We start from the raw sequence: 22,660 nt of genomic DNA on the forward strand, positions 1-22,660 counted from the left end.
AATCCCAACACTTTTGGAGGCTGAAGCGGGCAGATCACTTGAGATCAGGAGTTCAAGACCAGCCTGTCCAACATGGCAAAATCCTGTCTCTACTAAAAATACAAAAATTAGCTGGGCGTGGCGGTGTACGCTTGTAATCCCAGCTACTCAGTAGGCTGAGGCAGGAGAATCGCTTGAATCTGGGAGGCAGATATTGCAGTGAGCCAAGATTGCACCATCGCACTCCAGCCTGGGCAACAGAGGGAGACTCTATCTCAAAAAAAAAAAGAAAAAAAACCTTCTTTAAAATGTTTAAATCTTTCAAAAAATCTCTTACAGGAAAAATAATTTTTATTACATGAAATTTCTAACATATACAAATTCAGAGAGACTAGTACAGTGAATGTCCATGTACCGCAGTACCATCACTCAGTTGCAGCAACCTTGTTTCCTCTCAATCCACACCCACTTCTCATTAGATTTCTTTTGTTAAGATAATAGGTTCTCATTTTGTTGCCCAGGCTGGAGTGCAGAGTGCAGTGGCATGATCATGGCTTACTGCAGCCTCGAACTCCTGTGTTCAAGCAATCCTCCTGCCTCAGCCTCTCAAGTAGCTAAGACTACAGGTGCACACCACGCCTGGCTAATTTTTTATTTCTTATTTTTTGTAGAGATGGGGTCCCCCTATGTTCTCCAGACTGATCTCAAACTCTTGGACTCAAGCAATTTACCCCTATCGGCCTCCCAAAGTGCTGGGATTACAGGCATAAGCCGCCGTGCCAGGCTTGTAACTCTTTAATTTTGCCAAATATCCAGTGTCTTCACGTTTCTCTGATTGTCTCAGGTAATTCCATTTTTTTCTTCTGTTTGTTTGCTTTGAATCAGGATCCAATCATGAATCACACATTGCATTGCATTGATCTCTCAATCTACAAGTTCTTCTTCCTCTTTCTAAAAAAAAAAAAAAAAAAAAAAAAAAAAAAAAAAAAAAATTATTTGAAAATAATGTATTTAATAAGCCAGATTGATCTATAGAATTTTCCATATTCTGGATTTTCCTAATTACATCCCTGAAGTGTTGTTTATCTCTGCAGGATACCCTTAATTTCTGGATGATCATGTGTTCCTGATGGTCAGATTGATTCAGAGAATTGTCATCCTCGTCCATCTATTTAAAATGTCCCCATTAGCTTTTATGGCATAAACAGCTATTGATACTCATTTACTAGACCTGTAATTATTTTATTAAAGGTTACAACATAGTGATATTCTATTTCTACCATTCCTTCATTTTGTTAGCTGGAATTCTTCTATGCAGAAGAACTTTCCTTCAAAGCTATTGGTTATCCTGAGGTATGATTGATATAGAAAAGGCAGGAAATGCTGATTTCTTTCCCTTTATTTAGTATTCTTTGGACTAATGAACAGGTTCAATACTACCCTTCAAATGTGACCAAAGTTTTCTGCAAAAGATCTTATAAATCTTTTTTTTTAAACATTTTATTCTTAGATATCTCATATTTGGGTTGCTAGTGTAAATGTGTATACATAAGCTTTTCCATTGTTTAGTTAGGAAAATTTTACTTTGAAACTTTTATCAGTGACAACAATATCAAGGAAGACCTATTAGAAATGAGAAAATTTTAAGTCAGTGCTTCTCAAACTACATTAAAGGGTCTATTTTTGTGTAAATAGGAGTGAGTTTTTAGAAAAAAGTAAAAAAGGGCCAGGCACGGTGGCTCATGCCTGTAATCCCAGCACTTTGGGAGGCCGAGGAGGGCAGATCATGAGGTCAGGAGTTCCAGACCAGCCTGGCCAATGTGGTGAAACCCCGTCTCTACTAAAAATACAAAAAAAAAAAAAAAAGCCCAGCGTGGTGACGCACACCCATTGTCGCAGGTACTCCGGAGGCTGAAACAGGAGAATCACTTGAACCCAGGAGGCGGAGGTTGCAGTGTGCAGAGATCACACCGTTGCACTCCAGCCTGGGTAACAGAGCGAGACTCTATATCAAAAAAATTTTTTTTAAAGTCTGTTTTTGAGATTTTTAATACTTCCCATCTATTGAGGCCAGTATCTAAAATATAATAAAAATTAATTACTGACTTATATGATTTCATATGGTCCTTTTTTTCTTCACAGACAAGGTCTCACTCTATCACTCAGGCTGGAGTGCAGTAATAGTCATAGCTCACTGCGGCCTCAACCTCCTGGGCTCAAGCAATCCTCCCACCTCAGCCTCCCAAGTAGCTACCATGCCTGGCTAAATTTTTTTTTTTTTTTTTTGAGACGGAGTTTTGCTCTTGTTGCCCAGGTTGGAGTGCAATGGCATGATCTTGGCTCACTGCAACCTCCGCCTTCTGGGTTCAAACGATTCTCCTGCCTCGGCCTCCCGAGTAGCTGGGATTACAGGCATGCGCCACCACTCCTGGCTAATTTTGTATTTTTAGTAGTGACAGGGTTCCTCCATGTTGGTCAGGCTGGTCTCAAACTCCTGACCTAGGGTGATCCACCCGCCTCGGCCTCCCCAAGTGCTGAGAGCCACCACACCCAGCCATGCCCGGCTAATTTTTTAAAATTGTTTTTGTAGAGAGGAGGGTCTCAATATGTTGCCTAGACTTGTCTTGAACTCTTGGCCTCACCACATAACCCTCCCAATGGGTTGGGATTACAGGCATAAGCCACTGCACCCAGCCCCACATGGTCCTTTGTCTACTAACACCAAGGAAGGTGCCTGAACTTGAACCTGTCTTGCCAGTAACTGACCCAAGATAGTTGGCCATAGTTTTGGTTAACTATTGATGCGTAAGAACCCAGCCAAAACTTAGTTACTTAAACAACAATGCATAATTATCTCTCAGATTTTTGTAAGGTGGCTGAGCTCAACTAGGCAGTTCCTGCTTGATGTCTCTTGTGTGTTTGCAGTCAGATGACATCTGAGAGCAAAGTCATCTACAGATTTCACTGGGCTGAACATTCCAAGGTGGCTTCTTTACTCACATGTCTGACACTTCAGCTGGGTTGGCAGAAACAGCTGGGAGCTGACCAGGTATTTTTTCTTTCTTTTTTTAAAAAATGTTTTATTTCCATAGGTTATTGGGGAACAGGTGGTGTTTGGTGACATTAGTAAGTTCTTTAGGGGTGATTTGTGAAATTTTGGTGCACCCATCACCCAAGCAGTATACACTGCACCCAATTTGTAGTCTTTTATCCCTCACCCCCTTCCCACACTTTCCCCCGAGTCCCTAAAGTCCATTGTGTCATTATTATGCCTTTGCATCCTCATAGCTTAGCTCCCACTTATGAATGAGAACATACAATGTTTGGTTTTCCATTCCTGAGTTACTTCACTTAGAATAAGTCTCCAATCTCATCCAGGTGGCTGCAAATCCTATTAATCATTCCTTCTTATGGCTGAGTAGTATTCCATTGTATATAAATACCAGTTTCTTTATTCATTCACTGACTGATGGGCATTTGGGTTGGTTCTTTATTTTTACAATTGTGAATTGTGCTGCTATAAACATGCGTGTGCAAGTATCTTTTTCGTATAATGACTTCTCCTCTGGATAGATACCAAGTAGTGGGACTGCTGGATCAAATGGTAGTTCTACTTTTAGTCCTTTAATGAATCTCCACACTGTTTTCCATAGTGGTTGTACTAGTTTACATTCCTACCAGCAGTGTAGAAGTGTTCTCTGTTCATCACATCGATGCCAACATCTGCTATTTTTTATTTTTTGATTATGGCCATTTTTGCAGGAGTAAGGTGGTATCGCATTGTGTTTTTGATTTGCATTTCCCTGACCATTAGTGATGTTGAGGATTTTTTCGTGTTTTTTTGGCCATTGTATTTTTTCTGTTGAGAATTGTCTATTCGTGTTCTTAGCCCACTTTTTGATGAGATTGTTTGTTTTTTTTCTTGCTAATTTGTTTGAGTTCATTGTAGATTCTGGATATTAGTCCTTTGTCAGATGTATAGATTGTGAAGGTTTTCTCCCACTCTGTGGGTTGTCTGTTTACCCTGCTGACTGTTCCTTTTGTTGTGCAAAAGCTCTTTAGCTTAATTAAGTCTCAGCTATTTATCTTTGTTCTTATTGTGTTTGCTTTTGGGTTCTTGGTCATGAAATCCTTGCCTAAGCCAATGCCTAGAAGGGTTTTTCCAATGTTATCTTCTAGAATTTTTAGAGTTTCAGGTCTTAGATTTAAGTCCTTAATCCACCTTGAGTTGATTTTTGTATAAGGTGAGAGATGAGGATCCAGTTTCATTCTCCTACATTTGGCTACCCAGCACCATTTGTTGAATGGGTTGTCCTTTCCCCACTTTATGTTTTTGTTTGTTTGGTCAAAGATCAGTTGGCTGTATTTGGGTTTATTTCTGGGTTCTCTATTCTATTCCATTGGTGTATATGCTCATTTTTATACCAGTACCATGCTGTTTGGTGACTATGGCCTTATAATATAGTTTGAAATCAGGTAATGTGATGCCTCCAGATTTCTTCTTTTTGCTTAGTCCTTCTGTGTTAGGTAAGTCTCTTGAAGGCAGCAGATAGTTGACAGGTGAATTCTTATCCATTCTGCAATTCTGTATCCTTTAAGTGGAGCTTTTTTTTTTTTTTTTTGAGATGGAGTCTCGCTCTGTCCCCCAGGCTGGAGTGCAGTGGCCCCATCTCGGCTCACTGCAAGCTCCGCCTCCTGGGTTCCCACCATTCTCCTGCCTCAGCCTCCTGAGTGGCTGGGACTACAAGTGCCTGCCACCACACCCAGCTAATTTTTTTTGTATTTTTAGTAGAGACGGGGTTTCATCGTGTTAGCCAGGATGGTCTCGATCTCCTGAACTTGTGATCCACCCACCTCAGCCTCCCAAAGTGCTGGGATTACAGGCGTGAGTCACCACACCCAGCCTAAGTGGAGCATTTTTTAGGCCATTTACATTAAACATTAGTATTGAGATGTGAGGTACTATTCCATTCATTGTACTATTCGTTGCCTGTATACGTTTGTTTTTTGTTTTTTTAATTGTATTTTTATTTTATAGGTCCTGTAAGATTTATGCTTTAAAGAAGTTCTGTTTTGATGTGTTTCTAGGATTTGTTTAAAGATTTAGAGCTCCTTTTAGTAGTTCTTGTAGTGCTGGTTTGGTAGTGGCAAATTTTCTCAGCATTTGTTTATCTGAAAAAGATTGTATCTTTCCTTCATTTATGAAGCTTAGTTTTACTAGATACAAAATTCTTGGCTGATAATTGTTTTGTTTAAAGAGCCTGAAGACAGGGCCTCAATCTCTTCCAGCTTGTAGGGTTTCTGCTGAGAAAGCTATTAATCTGATAGGTTTTCCTTTATAGGTTACCTGGTGCTTTTGCCTCACAGCTCTTAAGATTCTTTCCTCCTTCTTAACTTTAGGTAACCTGATGACAATGTGCCTAGGCAATGATCTTTTTGTGATGAATTTCCCAGGTCTTCTTTGAGCTTCTTGTGTTCGGATGTCCAGGTCACTAACAAGGCCAGGGAAGTTTTCCTTGATTACCGCCCCAAATATGTTTTCCAAACTTTTAGATTTCTCTTCTTCCTCAGGAACTCCAATTATTCTTGTTTGGTCATTTAATATAATCTCAGATTTCTTAGAGGCTTTGTTCATATTTTCTTATTCTTTTTTCTTTGTTTTTGTTGGATTGAGTTAATTCGAAAACCTTGTCTTTAAGCTCTGCTTTCTGCTTGTTCAATTCTATTGCTGAAACTTTCCAGAGCATCTTGCATTTCTATAAGTGCGTCCATTGTTTCCTGAAGTTTCGATTGTTTTTTATTTATGATATCTGTTTCACTGACGATTTCTCCCCTCATTTCTTGTATCTTTTTTTTTTTTTATTTCCTTAAATTGGGCTTCACATTTCTCTGGTGCCTCCTTGATTAACCTAATAAGTGACCTTCTGAATTCTTTTTCAGGTAAATCAGGGATTTCTTCTTGGTTTGGAGCCATTGCTGGTGAGCTAGTGTGGTTTTTTTGGAGGTGTTAAAGAACTTTGTTTTGTTATATTACCAGAGTTGGTTTTCTGGTTCCTTCTCATTTGGGTAGACTCTGTCAGAGGGTAAGTCTAGGGATGAAGACTGTTGTTCAGATTATTTTGTCCCACAGGGTGTGGGATGTCCCACAGGGTTTCCCTTGATGTAGTACTCTCCCCCTTTTCCTATGGATGTGGCTTCCTGAAAGCCAAGCTGTAGTGACTGTTATCTCTCTTCTGGATCTAGCCACCCAGCAAGTCTACCAGGATCTGAGTTGGTACTGGGGTTGTCTGCACAGAGTCCTGTGATATGAGCCACCTGTGGGTCTCTCAGCTGTGGATACCAGCATAGTATTTGGGGTGTCTCCCGGGTCCTACAGGAGCAATCCACTTTCTCCTGAGGGTTCGTGGGTTCTCTCAGCTTTCTGATTTATTCCTGGAGTAGGTCTAGAGCAAAAGTTCATGAAGCAAGACTCCACACACTGCTGTCCAAGTGGGAGCTGCAATCTAGTCCTGTCTCCTGTCTGCCATGATCCTCCATGGTGATCCCCCCCCAATTTACTGCCTTTTCATGAGCTAGGGCCAAAGCTCTGCAATTCTCATCATCTTGTTTTTTAAGCTACCAAAATTGAGATAATGAGGACACAGAGCTATTTTTCCTCTCCAGTAGCAGCTGATGGAGCAGAAAGCTCCTGATCAGGTATTTCAATATGAGCAGCCTCACAGCATGCTGGTTCCAGAGTAGTAGGACTTCTTACATGGCAGTTGGTTTCCCTAGAGTGCATGTTGTGAAAGGCCAATTTGGAAAACACAAGACTTATGACCTAGTTTCAGAAATTTCAGTGTCATTTCCAACTCCCTTTATTGGTAAAGCAGATCACAAGGCCAACCCAGATTCAGCATGGTAGGAGACTATGCAAGAGAGTTGTAGTGCACTGGAAGGCCAACATTGACACTAACTCCCACGGCCCCTGGAGAAGGAGACTCCTGGAGAAGAAAGAAACTGTGGAGACAGAGACGGGGGAGCTAATTAAAATATACTGAGCAGGAGTGGGTCTTTCAGAAATTATGCAGTGTGGAGGTCTGTAGATCCACCTGTTTCACACTACCTGTTCCCCATGCCCTATCCTCCCTACTCCCAGCATGAAACTCATATATTCACCATCAAGAGATCTAGCATTTGTGCACTTTCTGCAAAGAGGACATTTGCAATGAAACTCCCAGTCCAACAATTCAAAACTCTGCTAATCTCTTCCTCTCTGGTCTGTTATGTAGGCAGGGAGGAGGAGGAGGCACCTAGAGTGATGGCTTTGGGCAATTTGGCCAGCTCAGACGTTTCTTACTAAACCCTGGAGATCTGTGTAGATCCACAGCTTTTGGTACTTGACTCCTCTGTGCATGGATATGAACTGCATTCACCAATTCCAGAGAAGGAGGGAAAGCACTACTTAACATCTTGTTACACTGGGCAAGGCCACAGCTGCAAACAAGCCTGCATTACAGCTGTTTGTGCTCCTATTAAAAATTTTCTCCAAATTTCATCCTGTAAGGAATGTGACTTAATGAATTTCCTGTGTAATTTAAAAAATGGAAAATGGGGCCAGGTGTGGTGGCTCACACCTGTCATCCCAGCACTTTGGGAGGCCGAGGAGGGTGGATCACTTGAGGTCAGGAGTTCAAGACCAGCCTGGCCAACATGATGAAACCCCACCTCTACTAAAAATACAAAAAAAAAAAAAAAAAAAGGGAGAGGGGTGCAGGCATGGTAACTCATGCCTGTACTCCTAGCATTTTGGGAGGCTGAGGTGGCAGGATTACTTGAGCTCAGGAGTTCAACATAATGAGACCTTGTCTTAATTAAGTTTTTTTTTTTTTTTTTTTTTTTTTGAGACAGAGTCTTGCTCTGTTGCCCAGGCTGGAGTGCAATGGCACAATCTCAGCTCACTGCAACCTCTGCCGCCTGGGTTCAAGCGATTCTCCTGCCTCATCCCCCCGAGTAGCTGGGATTACAGGCACGTGCCACCACGCCCGGCTAATTTTTTTTCCATTTTTAGTAGAGACAGGGTTTTGGCATCTTGGCGAGGCTGGTCTTGAATGCCTGACTTCATGATCCACCTGTCTCGGCCTCCCAAAGTGCTGGGATTACAGACGTGAGCCACCACACCCAGCCAAGCATTTTTTTTAATTAAAAAAAAAAAATAGGCCAGGCATGGTGACTCACCCCTGTAATCCCAGCACTTTGGGAGGCCAAGGGAGGTGGATCACCTGAGGTCAGGAGTTTGAGACCAGCCTGGCCAAGATGGCGAAACCCCGTCTCTACTAAAAGTACAAAAATTAGCCACGTGTGGTGGCGGGCACCTGTAATCCCAGCTACTTGGGAAGCTAAGGCAGGAGAATCACTTGAACCCAGGAGGCAGAGGTTGCAGTGAGCCAAGATCATGCCATTGCACTCCAGCCTGGGCAACAAGAGCGAAACTCTGTCTCAAAAAAAACAAAAACAAAAACCAAAAAACAAAAAACAAAACAAATATATATATATAAAATAAAATAAAATAAGGCCAGGAGTGGTGGCTCACGTCTGTAATCCCAGCACTTTGGGAGGCAGAGGCAGAGGCAGACAAATCACCTGAGGGCAGGAGTTTGAGACTAGCCTGGCCAACATAGTGAAACCCTGTCTCTACTAAAAATACAAAAATTAGCCAGGCATGGTGATGCATGCCTATAATCCCAGGCACTCAGGAGGCTGAGGCAGGAGAATTGCTTGAACCTGGGAGGCGGAGTTTGCAGTGAGCTGAGATTGAGCCACTGCACTCCTGCCTGGACAACAGAGTGAGACTCTGTCTCAAAAATAATAATAATAAATATATATATGTATATATATATATGAAAAATAAAAAATAAATGTTTGTGGGATTATAAGCAAAGTGACAGGTGGGGCAGCAGTACAGCCTCATCAATATTTCTATTTACAACATATTTTGCACAGGTGCCTATGAGAATTCCACTAATGCACCATTATCATCACAGATCTTGGTGCAGCTGGTAGGCAACGAATTGATATACTCCTCAAAGGTTTATAAGATTAAACCTAAAATTATTTTTGTGGTCTAGCTTTCCATCATGAAACAATGGTAACTAATAAAGTTCTTTTCACCTTTTTTTCTTGCTAGCTACTATGTTAATAGTAGCTTGATACAAAATTTTAAAAGTACAAAAACATGTTACAAAATGAAAAGGTACAAAAAGTATTTAGTGAAAAGTAAATTTCCCTACTTTTCATATCCAGGGACCCATTTTCACTCTCTCAAGGCAACCACTAGTTTCAGTTACTTTTGTATCTTTCCGGAGCTAATTATATTTTTTTATGGGTGGATTTTCTGTATTTTAATATACTTCCATTAAATATGGTATATTACACAAAATTTGTGGAGATGTATTCCTATTTAAAATTCCAGTGGGATTTTTCGATTCCAATAGAAAATTTTGATTCCAATGGAATTGAACCTAGGTGCCCATCAATGATGGATTAGATAAAGAAAATGTGGTGGCCAGGCAAGGCTGCTTACGCCTGTAATCCCAGCACTTTGGAAGGCCAAGCGAGTGGATCATCTGAGGTCAGGAGTTCGAGACCAGCCTGGCCAACATGGTGAAACCCTGTCTCTAATAAAGATACAAAGAATTAGCCGGGTGTGGTGGCATGCGCCTGTAATCCTAGCTACTTGGGAGGCAGAGGCAGGAGAATCGCTTAAACTCAGGAAGCAAAGGTTACAGTGAGCTGAGATCATGCCATTGCACTCCAGCCTGGGCGACAGGGCGAGACTCTGCCTCAAAAAAAAAAAAAAAAGAAAGAAAGAAAGAAAAAGAAAAGAAAATGTGGTACATATCCATCTCATGGAATACTATCTAGCCACAAAAAAGAACAAAATTGGCCGGGCGCGGTGGCTCACACTTGTAATCCCAGCACTTTGGGAGGTTGAGGGGGGCGGATCACGAGGTCAGGAGATGGAGACCATCCTGGCTAACACAGTGAAATCCCGTCTCTACTGAAAATACAAAAATTTAGCTGGGCGTGGTGGCAGGCCCTTGTAGTCCCAGCTACTCGGGAGGCTGAGGCAAGAGAATGGCATGAACCCAGGAGGCAGAGCATGCAGTGAGCCGAGATTGTGCCACTGCAGTCCAGCCTGGGCAACAAAGCGAAACTTCACCTCAAAAAAAAAAAAAAAAAAAAAAAAAAAAAAAAAGAACAAAACTATGTCCTTTGCAGCAACATAGATGCAGCTAGAGGCCATTATCCTAAGCAAATTAACACAGAAACAGAAACCAAATACTGCATATTCTTACTTATAAGTGGTAGCTAAGCACTGAGTACACATGGACATAAAGAAGGGAACAACAGGCACTGGGGAGTACGGGAGAGTGGAGGGAGGGAGGGAGGCGTGGGTTGGAAAACCACCTATTGGGTACTATGCTCACTACCTAGGTGAGGGGATGCATATCCCAAACCTCAGTGACATGCAATTTGCTCATGTAAGAAATCTACACATGTACCCCGTGAATCTAAAACGTTGAAATTACTAAAAACAACAAAACTTGTCTTCCATTACATCTTAGAATGTTTTGGCCTTACTGGCCGGGCACGGTGCCTCACACCTGTAATCCCAGCACTTTGGGAGGCCGAGGCAGGTGGATCATCTGGGGTCAGGAGTTCGAGACCAGCCTGGCCAAGATGGTGAAACTCCATCTCCACTAAAAATACAAAAATTAGCCAGGCATGGTGGCAGGTGCCTGTAATCCCAGCTACTCGGGAAGGTGAGGCAGAGAACTGCTTGAACCCGGGAGGTGGAGGTTGCAGTGAGCCGAGATCACACCACTGCACTCCAGCCTAGGTGACAGTGAGACTCCGTCTCATAGAAAAAAAAAGGTTTTGGCCTTTCTTACTTTTAGCTATATATCTTTTCGTGTGACTTATGCCTTTACAATTAGTTGTATTTTTTAAAAAAATCACTTTTTACTCTTAAAAAACTAATGTTCATTGTGGCAATTTAAAAAAAAAGAGAGGTATGAAGAAAAAATCTCTTAATGGATTTCTTAATTTTGAATATTGATTGAAAGCGCTGAAATCTTTATTTTTTTTTTATTTTACTTATTTATTCTTTTTTTTTTTTGAGACAGAGTCTTGCTCTGTCACCCAGGCTGGAGTGCAACAGCATGGTCTCAGCTCACTGCAACCTCAGCCTCCCGGGTTCAAGCAATTCTCCTGCCTCAGTCTCCCAAGTAGCTGGGATTACAGGCACCCGCCACCACGCCTGGCTAACTTTTGTATTTTTAGTAGAGATGGGTTTTCACCATGTTGGCCGGGCTGGTCTCAAACTACTGACCTCGTGATCCGCCCTCTTCGGCCTCCCAAAGTGCTGGGATTACAGGCGTGAGCCACCGTGCCCAGCCAGAAATCTTTAATTTATTTATTAATTTTTTTTGAGACAGAGTCTCGCTCTGTTGCCCAGACTGGAGTGCGATCTTGGCTCACTGCAAGCTCCGCCTCCCGGGTTCACGCCATTCTCCTGCCTCAGCCTCCCGAGTAGCTGGGACCACAGGCGCTTGTCACCATGCCCGGCTAATTTTTTGTATTTTTAGTAGAGACGGGGTTTCACTATGTTAGCCAGGATGATCTCGATCTCCTGACCTTGTGATCTGCCCACCTCGGCCTCCCAAAGTGCTGGGATTACAGGCGCGAGCCACCGCGCCAGGCCCAGAGATCTTTAATTTATTAAACATATTCCAGATGGGCTTGGTGGCTCAGGCTTGTAATCCCAGCACTTTGGGAGTCTGAGATGTGGGGATTGCTTGAGGCCAGGAGTTCAAGACCAGTCAGGGCAACATAGCGAGACCCTGTCTCTATGAAAACAAAAACAAAAACAAAAAAAATAAGCTGGGTATGGTAATGCACACCTGTAGTCCCAGCTACTCAGGAGGCTGAGTGGGGAGGATTGCTTGACCCCAAGACTGATTCAAGGCTGCAATAAGAGGTGTTCACACCATTGCACCCCAGTCTGGGTGACAGAGCAAGACCCTATCTCAAAAAATAATAATAATAAATATAAAATATTCCTATAATAGATACATTGGTGGGCAAAAAAATGAGCCATTAATATTTACTAATCTTTAAATGATTTTGTAGGACCCTTTTATATTCTCTATTAGGTTTCTATTGCTGCATAACAAATTACCACAAACTTAGCAGCTTCAAACAACACATTTCTTATCTAGCAGTTCCCATGGGTCACAGGTCCAGGTACAACTTAACTGGGTCCTCTAATCAGGGGCTCACAAGGCTGAAGTTAAAATGTTGACCATGCTGTATTTTCATCTGGAGATTTGACTGGGAAAGAATCTCCTTCCACGCTCATTCAGGTTGTTGGCAGAATTCATTTCCTTGCAGTTGCAGGACTCAGGTCACCAGTGTTTTGCAGTTGTCTGATGGAGGCCACCCATAGATCCCAGAGGCTGCCTACAGTTCGCTGCTATGTGGCTTTCTCCAGGGCAGTTCACATGGCTGCTTCCTCAAGGCTGAAAGGACAGTCTAGCTCCAGTCTGCTAAGGAGTCTTATATAACATAGTGTAATCACAGGAGTGTTAACATCCCATTACCTTTGCTATCTCTATTGTATTGGTTGGAAATGAATCACAGGTCCTATATACACTCCAGGAGAAGGGCACCAGGAGGCAGAGATCACTGGGGGTCTCCTTAGGGTCTGCCTACCACACATTCTCTATGCAATTCTGATTTCTCCTTTGAAATACAAATAGAGTTAGAAAAAAAATGACAAAGAGATTCATGAGCATTTTAAAAATACCAACCTATAAAGGTCAACCGTGCTGCTTTAAGTCTGTTGCTTCAGGTACAGACTTGATCAGGATTTTTAAAAATAAACAACTTCCTGTATAAGCACTGTGCTAAAATCGCAGAAACTAGGACCATATCTTGGTTTTTGTGATAATGCTAGCAGAGTACACAGAAGAATAAACATAACAGCATTGGACTGTAAAGACTAGGGTGAGGCCAGGTGCAGTGGCTCACATCTGTAATCCCAGCACTTTGGGAGGGCAAGGCAGGAGGACTGCTTGAGCCCAGGAGTTCGAGACCAGCCTGGACAACACAGAGAGACCCAGTCTCTACAAAAAAGAAAAAACTTAGCGGGACATGGTGGCATGGGCCTGTGGTCCCAGCTACTTGGGAGGCTGAGGCAGGAGGGTCACTTGAGCCTGGGAGGTCGAGGCTACAGTAAGCCGTAATCACACCATGGCATGCGAGCCTGAGTGACAGAGCAAGCCCTTGTCAAAAAAGAAAAAGAAAGAAAGAAAGAAAGATTATGATACCAAAGTGACACACGTCGTGAGCTCGTGAGGAAAGTCATTGGCTTTATCCTCCTTAGAGTTAGATTGCTGGGGTGGATATAAAAGATAGGGTCTGGCTGGGCGCAGTGGCTCATGTAATCCCAACACTTTGGGAGGTCGAGGTGGGTGCATGATTTGAGATCAGGAATTCACGACCAGCCTGGCCAACATGGTGAAACTCATCTCTACTAAAAATACAAAAAGATTAGCCAGGCACGGTGGCAGGCACCTAGGCACCTGTAATCCCAACTACTCAGGAGACTGAGACAGGAGAATTGCTTGAACCCAGGAGACAAAGGTTGCAGTGAGCCAAGATTGCACTACTGCACTCCAGCCTTTGTGACAGAGTGAGACTCCATTTCAAATAATAAAAATAAAAATAAATAAATAAATAAAAGGTGGGGTCTGGAAAATCTATCTTTCTTTTTTTTTTTTTTTTTTTTTTTTTTTTTTTTTTTGAGACGGAGTCTCGCTCTGTCACCCAGGCTGGAGTGCAGTGGCGCAGTCTCGGCTCACTGCAAGCTCCGCCTCCCGGGTTCACGCCATTCTCCTGCCTCAGCCTCTCCGAGTAGCTGGGACTACAGGCGCCCGCCACCACGCCCGGCTAATTTTTTTTTTGTATTTTTAGTAGAGACGGGGTTTCACTGTGGTCTCGATCTCCTGACCTTGTGATCCGCCCGCCTCGGCCTCCCAAAGTGCTGGGATTACAAGCGTGAGCCACCGCGCCCGGCCGGAAAATCTATCTTTCTTAGAAATTTATTTCCTAGTTCTGTAGAAATGGTAGTATTAGGTATTCTATATCATTTAATAATATACTTGTGGACTAAAAGATGTAAGTGCTGTATAAAATCAGCCAATTAGGCCGAGTGCAGTGGCTCACGCCTGTAATCCCAGCACTTTGGGAGGCCGAGGCAGGTGCATCACTTGAGGTCAGGAGTTCAAGACCAGCCTGGCCAACATGGTGAAACCTTGTCTCTACTAAAAATACAAAAATTAGCTGGGTATGGTGGCACATGCCTGTAATCCCAGCTACTTGGGAGGCTGAGGCAGGAGAATCGCTTGAGCCAGGTAGGCAGAGGTTGCAGTGAGCCAAGATCGCACAACTGCACTCCAGCCTGGCGACAGAGACTCCGTCTCAAAAAAAAAAAAAAAAAAACCAGCCAATTATGTTAAACTAGCATATCTATCTTTTTTTTGTGTTTGTCATTGGCCTGAATAGAAAGGCCTTATATATTTGAGACAGGGTCTCACTCTGTCACCCCGGCTGGAGTGCAGTGGTGTGAATACCCCCCACTGCAGTCTTGAACTCCTGGGCTCAAACGACCCTCCCACCTTAGCCTCCCAAGTAGCTGGGACTACAGGCAAGCACTACCACACCTGGCTAATTTTTAAATTTTTTGTAGAAATAAGGTCTCACTATATTGCCCAGGCTGGTCTCAAACCCCTGGACTAAAGCAATCCTCCCAACCTGGCCTACCAAAGTGCTGACATCAGAGGTGTGAGCCACTGCACCTGGGCAAAAATTGATTTTTTGGGGAAAGTATTTGAATGAATTTTGTTTAGTATTGTATTTATCCAATAAAGTATTTCAAGGCCAGGTGCAGTGGCTCACGCCTGTAATCCCAGAACTCTGGAAGGCTCAGGCGGGTGGATCACTTGAGGTCAGGATTTCTAGACCAGCCTGGCCAATATGGTGAAACCATCACTACTAAAAATACAAAAATTAGCTGGGCGTGATGGTGCATGCCTGTAATCCCAGTTAACTCGGGAGGCTAAGGCAGAGGTTGCAGTGTGCCAAGACCACACCACTGCACTCCAGCCTGGGCGACAGAGAGAGATTCCATCTCAAAAAAAAAAAAAAAAAAAAGAAAAAAAAAGTATTTCATTAGTTTAAAAAAATTAAAAACATAAGCATATTCTAAGACAGCAAGTGTCTTAAAAAATTTTGAAGCAATGATTTCATTTTGTTTCTTCATCACAAAGGTAATATTTTGTAATGTAGCATTGTAATTCCCAAAACAGGTTTGGAACCACCCAGTCTTTGGTTCAAACCCCATTCATTTGCTATGGAAACTTATTTCACTTGATATTTGCTTCTATCTTCAGACCCTAGCACATGCAGTTCAATTGTCCTATACAAACTCTTCACCTTCATCTCTTCTTATCCAGGTCTTTGCTCACATCTCTCTCAGGAAGTCTTTTCTGATCTTCCCGAGGCTGTTGGATGTGGCTAAGTTGCTCCATTACACGCTTGAGATAAAATTTTTTTTTTTTTTGAGACAGAGTCTCGCTCTGTCGCCCAGGCTGGAGTGCAGTGGCGCAATCTCGGCTCACTGCAAGCTCCGCCTCCCGGGTTCACGCCATTCTCCTGCCTCAGCCTCTCTGAGTAGCTGGGACTACAGGCGCCCGCCCCCACGCCCGGCTAATTTTTTTTTTTGTCTTTTTTAGTAGAGATGGGGTTTCACCGTGGTCTCGATCTCCTGACCTCGTGATCCACCCGCCTCGCCCTCCCAAAGTGCTGGGATTACAAGCGTGAGCCACCGCGCCCGGCCAGCGATAAACATTTGCATTCTTTTTGACTGCCCAGCATCTGAACCTTCATCTGTGTTTGGGGACTCTTCACCAAATGAAGCAGCATGCATGCCCCCCCACACACACACCCCACAGACACTGAGAATGCCAGATATTTGTTTTCCTACCTCCACAGCTGGGAGGAAGGTGAGATACAACCTAGACTGCACCAGTCAGTTCCATTCACAACAGACTTTGAATAAATAAGGATACAGTGAAATTAAGAAGCAGGGATAATCCATTGTAGTGAGGGGGCAGAGGTGGTAACATCCTGTTTCCAGAGGCAACAGTGTCAGGGATTTAGAACACAGCCTCGTGCCCAGTGTAGCTGGTCTGGATGCCAAAAACCATGGAGTGTAGCCCAGAGAGAGCAAGAGTATTGTCATCACAGGACCAGCACCATGACTTTTTTTTTTTTTTTTTTTTGAGACAGAGTCTTGCTCTTTCGCCCAGGCCGGAGTGCAGTGGTGCTATCTGGGCTCATTGCAAGCTCCGCCTCCCGGGTTCACGCCATTCTCCTGCCTCAGCCTCCCAAGTAGCTGAAACCACAGGCGCCCGCCACCGCGCCCGGCTAATTTTTTTTGTATTTTTAGCAGAGACGGGGTTCCACCGTGTTAGCCAGGATGGTCTCGATCTCCTGACCTCGTGATCCGCCCGCCTCAGCCTCCTAAAGTGCTGGGATTACAGGCGTGAGTCACCGCGCCCGGCCTCGCCATGACTTTTAAAGGCATTATTCCCAACTTCTAAGCCTTGTTCTCTGGCCCTTCTGGAGTTTCATCAGCTATCAAATACCATTGTAATAAATTTCCCTTCTGCATATGGTAAGCCCAAATTGATTTTTGCTGTTTGCTACTAAGAACCCTGTGTACCTGCTGCATCTGGAACCATCCCGAGACACCACACTTTTTGTAATGTAACTGCTTACTCCTCTGTTGCCACACTAGACTCTAAGTATTCTTATGATTGAATCCTCAGTGCCCTGTAATCACTCAAGAATAAACTGATTGAATGAATGAATTAAACTTTCTGAGCTCTCATTTCCTCATGTATAAATTGGGAATAGTAGTTACTTGGTTTTTTGTTTTTTTTGAGACAGAGTTTCCCTCTGTCGCCCAGGCTGGAGTGCAGTGGCATGCTCTTGGCTCACTGGAACCTCCGCCTTCCCAGGTTCAAGCAATTCTCCTGTCTCAGCCTCCCAAGTAGCTGGGATTACAAGCACCCACCACCATGCTCAGCTAATTTTCTTGTATTTTTAGTAGAGATGCGGTTTCACCATGTTGGTCAGGCTGGTCTCGAACTCCTGACCTTAGGTGATTCAACTGCATCGGCCTCCCAAAGTGCTGGGATTACAGGCGTGAGCCACTGCGCCCAGCCAAAATAGTAGTTCTAAAGAAAGATGGCGAATGTTTTTCTAACAGGAAATAAACTTGGACAACCTCCATCTCAATCATGTCATTTTACAGACAAGGAACTGAGGCCCCCAAAGAGTAAATGATTTGCCTAAGTTTGGTGGATAAGTTCAGAGCTGTTTTTTATTCCTAGGTCAGTATATTTTCTACACACCATGATGGTTATAAAATATTATAGGCATCAATGTTTGTATCCCCCACCTCCACCTTCATATGTTGGAGCCCTAGTGCCTCAAGGTGATGGTATTAGGAGGCACAGCCTTTGGGAAGTAGTTAGGTTTAGGCGAGATCATGAGGACATGGTCCCTATGATGGAATTGGTGCCTGTAAAAGAAGAGAAAGAGACATCAGAGCTTCCTTTCTCCACCATGGGAAGACACAGCAAAAGAGAAGCCATCTGCAAGGCAAAAGAGGGCCCTCACCAAAACCCAACCACATCGGCACCCTGATCTCAGACTTCCAGCCTCCAGAACAGCGAGAAATAAATTTATGTATAAGTCACCTAGGCTATGGTATTTTGGTATAGTGCCGAAGCTCAGACAAACATTTTATTTGATATTTTCACTTTAAACTTAAACTGGGCCAGGCATGGTGGCTCATGTCTGTAATCCCAGTGTGTCCGGAATTGGTGGGTTCTTGATCTCACTGACTTCAAGAATGAAGCCGTGGACCCTCGTGGTGAGTGTTACAGTTCTTAAAAGCGGCATGTCTGGAGTTTCTTCCTTCTGGTGGGTTCATGGTCTCGCTGGCTCAGGAGTGAAGCTGCAGACCTTCGCAGTGAGCATTACAGCTCAAAGAGGTGTGCGGACCCAAAGAGTGAGCAGCAGCAAGATTTATTGCAAAGAGCAAAAGAACACACCCTCCACAATGTGGAAAGGAACCCCAACCGGTTGCCACTACTCGCCCGCGCAGCCTGCTTTTATTCCCTTATTTGGCCCCACCCACATCCTGCTGATTGGCCCATTTTACAGAGAGCTGATTGGTCCGTTTTGACAGGGTGGTGATTGGTACATTTACAATCCCTTAGCTAGACATAAAGATTCTCCAAGTTCCCACCAGATTAGCTAGATACAGAGTGCTGATTGGTGCATTTACAAACCTTGAGCTAGACACAGAGTGCTGATTGGTGTATTTACAATCCCTTAGCTAGACATAAAGGTTCTCCAAGTCCCCACTAGACTCAGGAGCCCAGCTGGCTTCACCTAGTGGATCCCATACCGGGGCCGCAGCGGCCCACCAGTCCTGCCCCATCAGCCCCACACTCCTCAGCCCTTGGGCGGTCGATGGAACCCGGCGCAGCAGAGCAGAGGCAGCGCTCGTGGGGGAGGCTGGGCCGGCAGGAGCCCACAGTGGGGCGGGGGGTGCGGCTCAGGCATGGCGGGCTGCAGATCCCGAGCCCTGCCCCGTGGGGAGGCAGCTGAAGTCCAGCAAGAATTCGAGTGCAGCGCTGGCAGGCTGGCACTGCTGGTGGACCCAGGGCACCCTCCGCAGCTGCTGGCCTGGGTGCTAAGCCCCTCACTGTCCAGGGCCGACGGTGCTGGCTGGCGCTCCGAGTGCAGGGCCCGCCAGGCCCACACCCACACGGAACTCGCGCTGGCCCGCGATCGCGGCGCACAGCAGCCCCGGTTCCCGCCGGCGCCTCTCTCTCCACCCTTCCTGCAAGCAGAGGGAGCTGGCTCCGGCCTCAGCCAGCCCAGAGAGGGGGCCCCCACAGTGCAGCGGCGGGCTGAAGGGCTCCTCAAACGCGGCCAGAGTGGATGCCGTGGCCTGAGGAGGTGCCGAGAGCTAGCGAGGGCTGCTAGCACGTTGTCACCTCTCACCAGCACTTTGGGAGGCCGAGGCGGGTGGATCAGGAGTTGGAGACCAGCCTGGTCAACATGGTGAAACCCTGTCTCTACTAAAAATACAAGATTAGCTGGGTGTGGTGGTGCATGCCTGTAATCCCAGCTACTCGGGAGGCAGAGGCAGGAGAATCGCTTGAACCCGGGAGGCGGAGGTTGCAGTGAGCCAAGATCTCGCCATTGCACTCCATCCTGGGCAACAAGAGCAAAACTCTGTCTCAAAAAAAAAAAAAAAAAAACAAAAACAGAACAAACTTGAACTGAAATATGCATGCATTTATTGGTAGGTAGTGCAGAAGGCTGGTGCAGGAGTTATGAAGAATGCTATGAAGTTTCAAGTATGGCAACCAGCATATGCATTCACGTTTGCTATGTGTGCTCAGGTGTGAGAGCCAGAGCGTGAAAATTACTTCTGCTCACGGGGAGTCCAGTACATACACTATTTTGTCCTCTCGGGAACTCTATAAAGTAGAAATTGTTACACTACAGGTTATTAAAACAAGAAAAAAACAGGCTCAGTAAAGGTAATGGAATTATTTTGGGTGTTGCAGCCAACCACCAAGTTGCAATGACCAAATCGAAGCCAAATAAATTGCTCACTTCTGGCCTGTCTCATGTCCCCATCTAAATTACATCATTAATTTACAATCCTGTGACATTTTTCACAATCTAGACAGGACTTTCCCTTGTTTCGTCTGTTTAAGTCTTGCCATTCTTCCTACCTCTCTGAGGGAGGAGTTTATAACAATAGGCATAGGCTATTAAATCTTCTAACCATTTCAGATACCCATAAGTATCCTGATTTATCTATCATATTGCCGTAAATAAGCCTTGGAGACCCCACTTCATAAATGGTTTCTTGTCCGTACATTAGGTAATCGGTGTGAATTTCCATAAGTCTCTAAATTCAAAGCATTAATGAACCACAAATAGGCTTTTAACAATTGAATCCCGGTTGCTATTCTTGACCTTTTCATTTATTTTCAGAGACCACTTCTCATTTAAGTGACACTTAGCAACTAAAAAGATTCACAGAGTGATTCAGAGTCGAGTATGATGTCCTCACTGTTGAATGCTCATAGAATATTTTTTCTCTTTCCATAGTCTTGAGGACCAACGCAAACGTCTAGAGGATGTGGGATTCTTATCTGCTAACATATCTTTGGCATTAACTCCCCAAATCTTTGAATGCAAGGCACACTTACCTGATACCCTAAACCGCTAGTTTAGGGACACCCGCCGCAGAGCGGAATCGTTCAAGGTCACTGGGGCAGCAGGTGCGGGGCCTTAACCAGCGCGGCCGGCCCGTCAGCTCTCCGCCCACCCTTGGGGCTCCCCATCGCCCACTGCGACCTCGCCGGGAGAAACCGGTCCGCCCGCCCTCCGGGTGGCCGGTCTTGGAACCGCGCTTCTGGAAGGTTCCTGAGTGGCTAGCAGTGGGGGCGGCTCCAAGAAGCCAGGGCGGGGCGGGCGGCGGTCGGAGCTTCGGGCTACGCCTCCCTGGGCCGCTCCGCCCCGCCCGTTGTCGGAAGCCGCGCTCCGCCCGGCAGGAGACGCTGTAGTCGGGGGTAGGCAGCGGCGCTGCGTGCGCTCTCGCCCGCTCGCCGGCCGGCTCTCCTCCCGCCGCAGGACCCGCGCGCCGCGCTCGGGGCCATGCAGCGCCTGGCCATGGACCTGCGGATGTTGTCCCGGGAGCTCTCCCTCTACCTGGAACACCAAGTCCGCGTGGGGTTCTTCGGCTCGGGGGTGGGCTTATCCCTGATCCTGGGCTTCAGCGTCGCTTATGCCTGCTACTACCTGAGCAGCATTGCCAAGGTGAGCCGGGGGAGGCGCAGGGCCGCGGGCTGCTGGGCCGGGAGCGAGGGTAGCGGGCACGGCGCGAGGCTGCGCGGCCAGGGGCGGTTGGCAGCCCCGGGGACAAGCGGCGAGCTGCTCCCGAGCGGCCGCCCCCAGCGCGCGCGGGAAAGCCAACAGCCCCCGCCCGTTCGCCCGCCCCCGGGGGTCCGGACCGGGTGGTCCTCGGAGCGCAGCCTGAACCCTGCTGACCTCCGCGCTGCGGCGCTGCCCGGTCACGGATCGCGAAGCCAGCGGCGCACTGGGGAACGCCGTGGCGCTTTTGAAAATGACTCCCGGCAGGGCACAGTGGCTCACGCCTGTAATCTCAGCACTTTGGGAGTCCGAGGCGGGTGGATCACCTGAGGTCGAGTTCGAGACCAGCCTGACCAAAATGGTGAAACCCCGTTAAAATTACAAAAAATTAGCCGGGCGTGGTGGCGGACGCCTGCAATCCCAGCTACTCGGGAGGCTGAGGCAGGAGAATCCCCTGAACCCGGGAGGCGGAGGTAAAAACAAACTCCCTTATCGCGATTCTCGCCTTCCCCTCGGGGCACTGGCGAAACCCCCGTTTCAGTCCTCTGTGACTGTGAATTTTTTGCGTCAGCCCTCCAGAAAGAGATGTAATCGGAGGGAGCGCGCGCGCGAGCGACAAGTCTTTGCCGGTTTCTGGTTTACGGTTGGCAGAAACTTTGCTCTGGGCCCTTCTCTGATAATGCTTTTCCCTTCAGAAACCCCAGTTAGTGACGGGGGGTGAGAGTTTCAGCCGCTTCCTTCAAGACCACTGTCCCGTGGTTACAGAAACGTACTACCCGACGGTCTGGTGCTGGGAGAGTCGAGGACAGACCCTGCTTAGACCTTTCATCACTTCGAAGCCCCCGGTGCAGTACAGGAAGTAAGTGAATTTCCGTTTTCAGTCATTTCTGCAAAATCACAGTTTTTTTGTTTGTTTGCTTATTCCCAGTTCTTGGTTAATAGAATCTCTGCTTTAGGAAGTGTATAGAACAGACAGAGGGAATGAAAATGGAAGGTATGTCCCCGGCTCCACCCCCAGCTGCAGGAAAATACCCCAGCTGCAGGTATTTGCCTCCTGGCCCCCGCCTAACCGCCAACCTGATGTAAATAGTTTATTTTTAGGATGAGAGAAGTGTTTGGGGATTACTCTCTCGCAGTTTGTCATACATCTGTCAGAAAGACCCAGATCTTTTGATGATCTGCATTCATTCATTGATATGTAGCAGATACTGGGAGTGGGGGTGGGGTGAGAAGGATGCCACTTAATTTGGGTTTTGGGAGATTTATTGGTGTAAAATGACTTCCTATTGACAGGCAAATGGGATCTTGATGATAATAGCTCTTGATGTGTTAAAGATACGGTCCAGGATTTATCAGGAACCAGATTTAAATGGTGCCTGTTATTAATTTCCCTTAGTCATCTATCCTTCTGGAGTTTATTTTGTTGCCTGGAACTTGCACTGTTTATTTGGGAAAATTCTGTAAGTTCATAAATACTATGTGAGAAATACTTTAAATTATTTCAGAAGAAAATCTTTAAGTATACCATACAAGGAGACTGCATTATTGAGTCCAAAGAGCTAGAGCAGTGGTCAGAGATTAGATCAGCATTTTACTTATT

General features: G+C 45.5%; 1 protein-coding gene, 1 long non-coding RNA gene and 1 other non-coding gene across 5 annotated transcripts in view; 2 read left to right on the forward strand and 1 right to left on the reverse strand.

Moving 5' to 3' along the window:
- Positions 1-312: 312 nt before the first annotated feature.
- Positions 313-20,852, reverse strand: LOC134736855 (uncharacterized). Its single transcript, XR_010121247.1, has 2 exons — positions 20,397-20,852; positions 313-930 (listed from the first exon to the last, which is right to left on the reverse strand). It is a non-coding gene; the product is annotated as an uncharacterized lncRNA (long non-coding RNA).
- LOC129461757 (small nucleolar RNA SNORA81) lies at positions 12,908-13,077 on the forward strand. Its single transcript, XR_008650687.1, has one exon. It is a non-coding gene; the product is annotated as a small nucleolar RNA SNORA81 (small nucleolar RNA).
- Positions 20,565-22,660, forward strand: part of ABHD3 (abhydrolase domain containing 3, phospholipase) — a 56,679-nt gene continuing 54,583 nt past the window's right edge. Inside the window, exons 1-2 of one of the 3 annotated variants that reach the window (XM_055236646.2) lie at positions 20,565-21,006; positions 21,756-21,919. In XM_055236646.2, coding sequence (XP_055092621.2) covers positions 20,845-21,006; positions 21,756-21,919 — 326 coding nt within the window. In that variant the 5' untranslated portion in view covers positions 20,565-20,844. The remainder of the gene's footprint in view (positions 21,007-21,755; positions 21,920-22,660) is intronic. The other 2 variants (XM_055236626.2, XM_055236636.2) reach the window with 2 other exon arrangements.

The sequence above is a fragment of the Symphalangus syndactylus genome, chromosome 1 (assembly GCF_028878055.3).
Source record: "Symphalangus syndactylus isolate Jambi chromosome 1, NHGRI_mSymSyn1-v2.1_pri, whole genome shotgun sequence".
Classification (NCBI taxonomy): Eukaryota; Metazoa; Chordata; class Mammalia; order Primates; family Hylobatidae; genus Symphalangus; species Symphalangus syndactylus.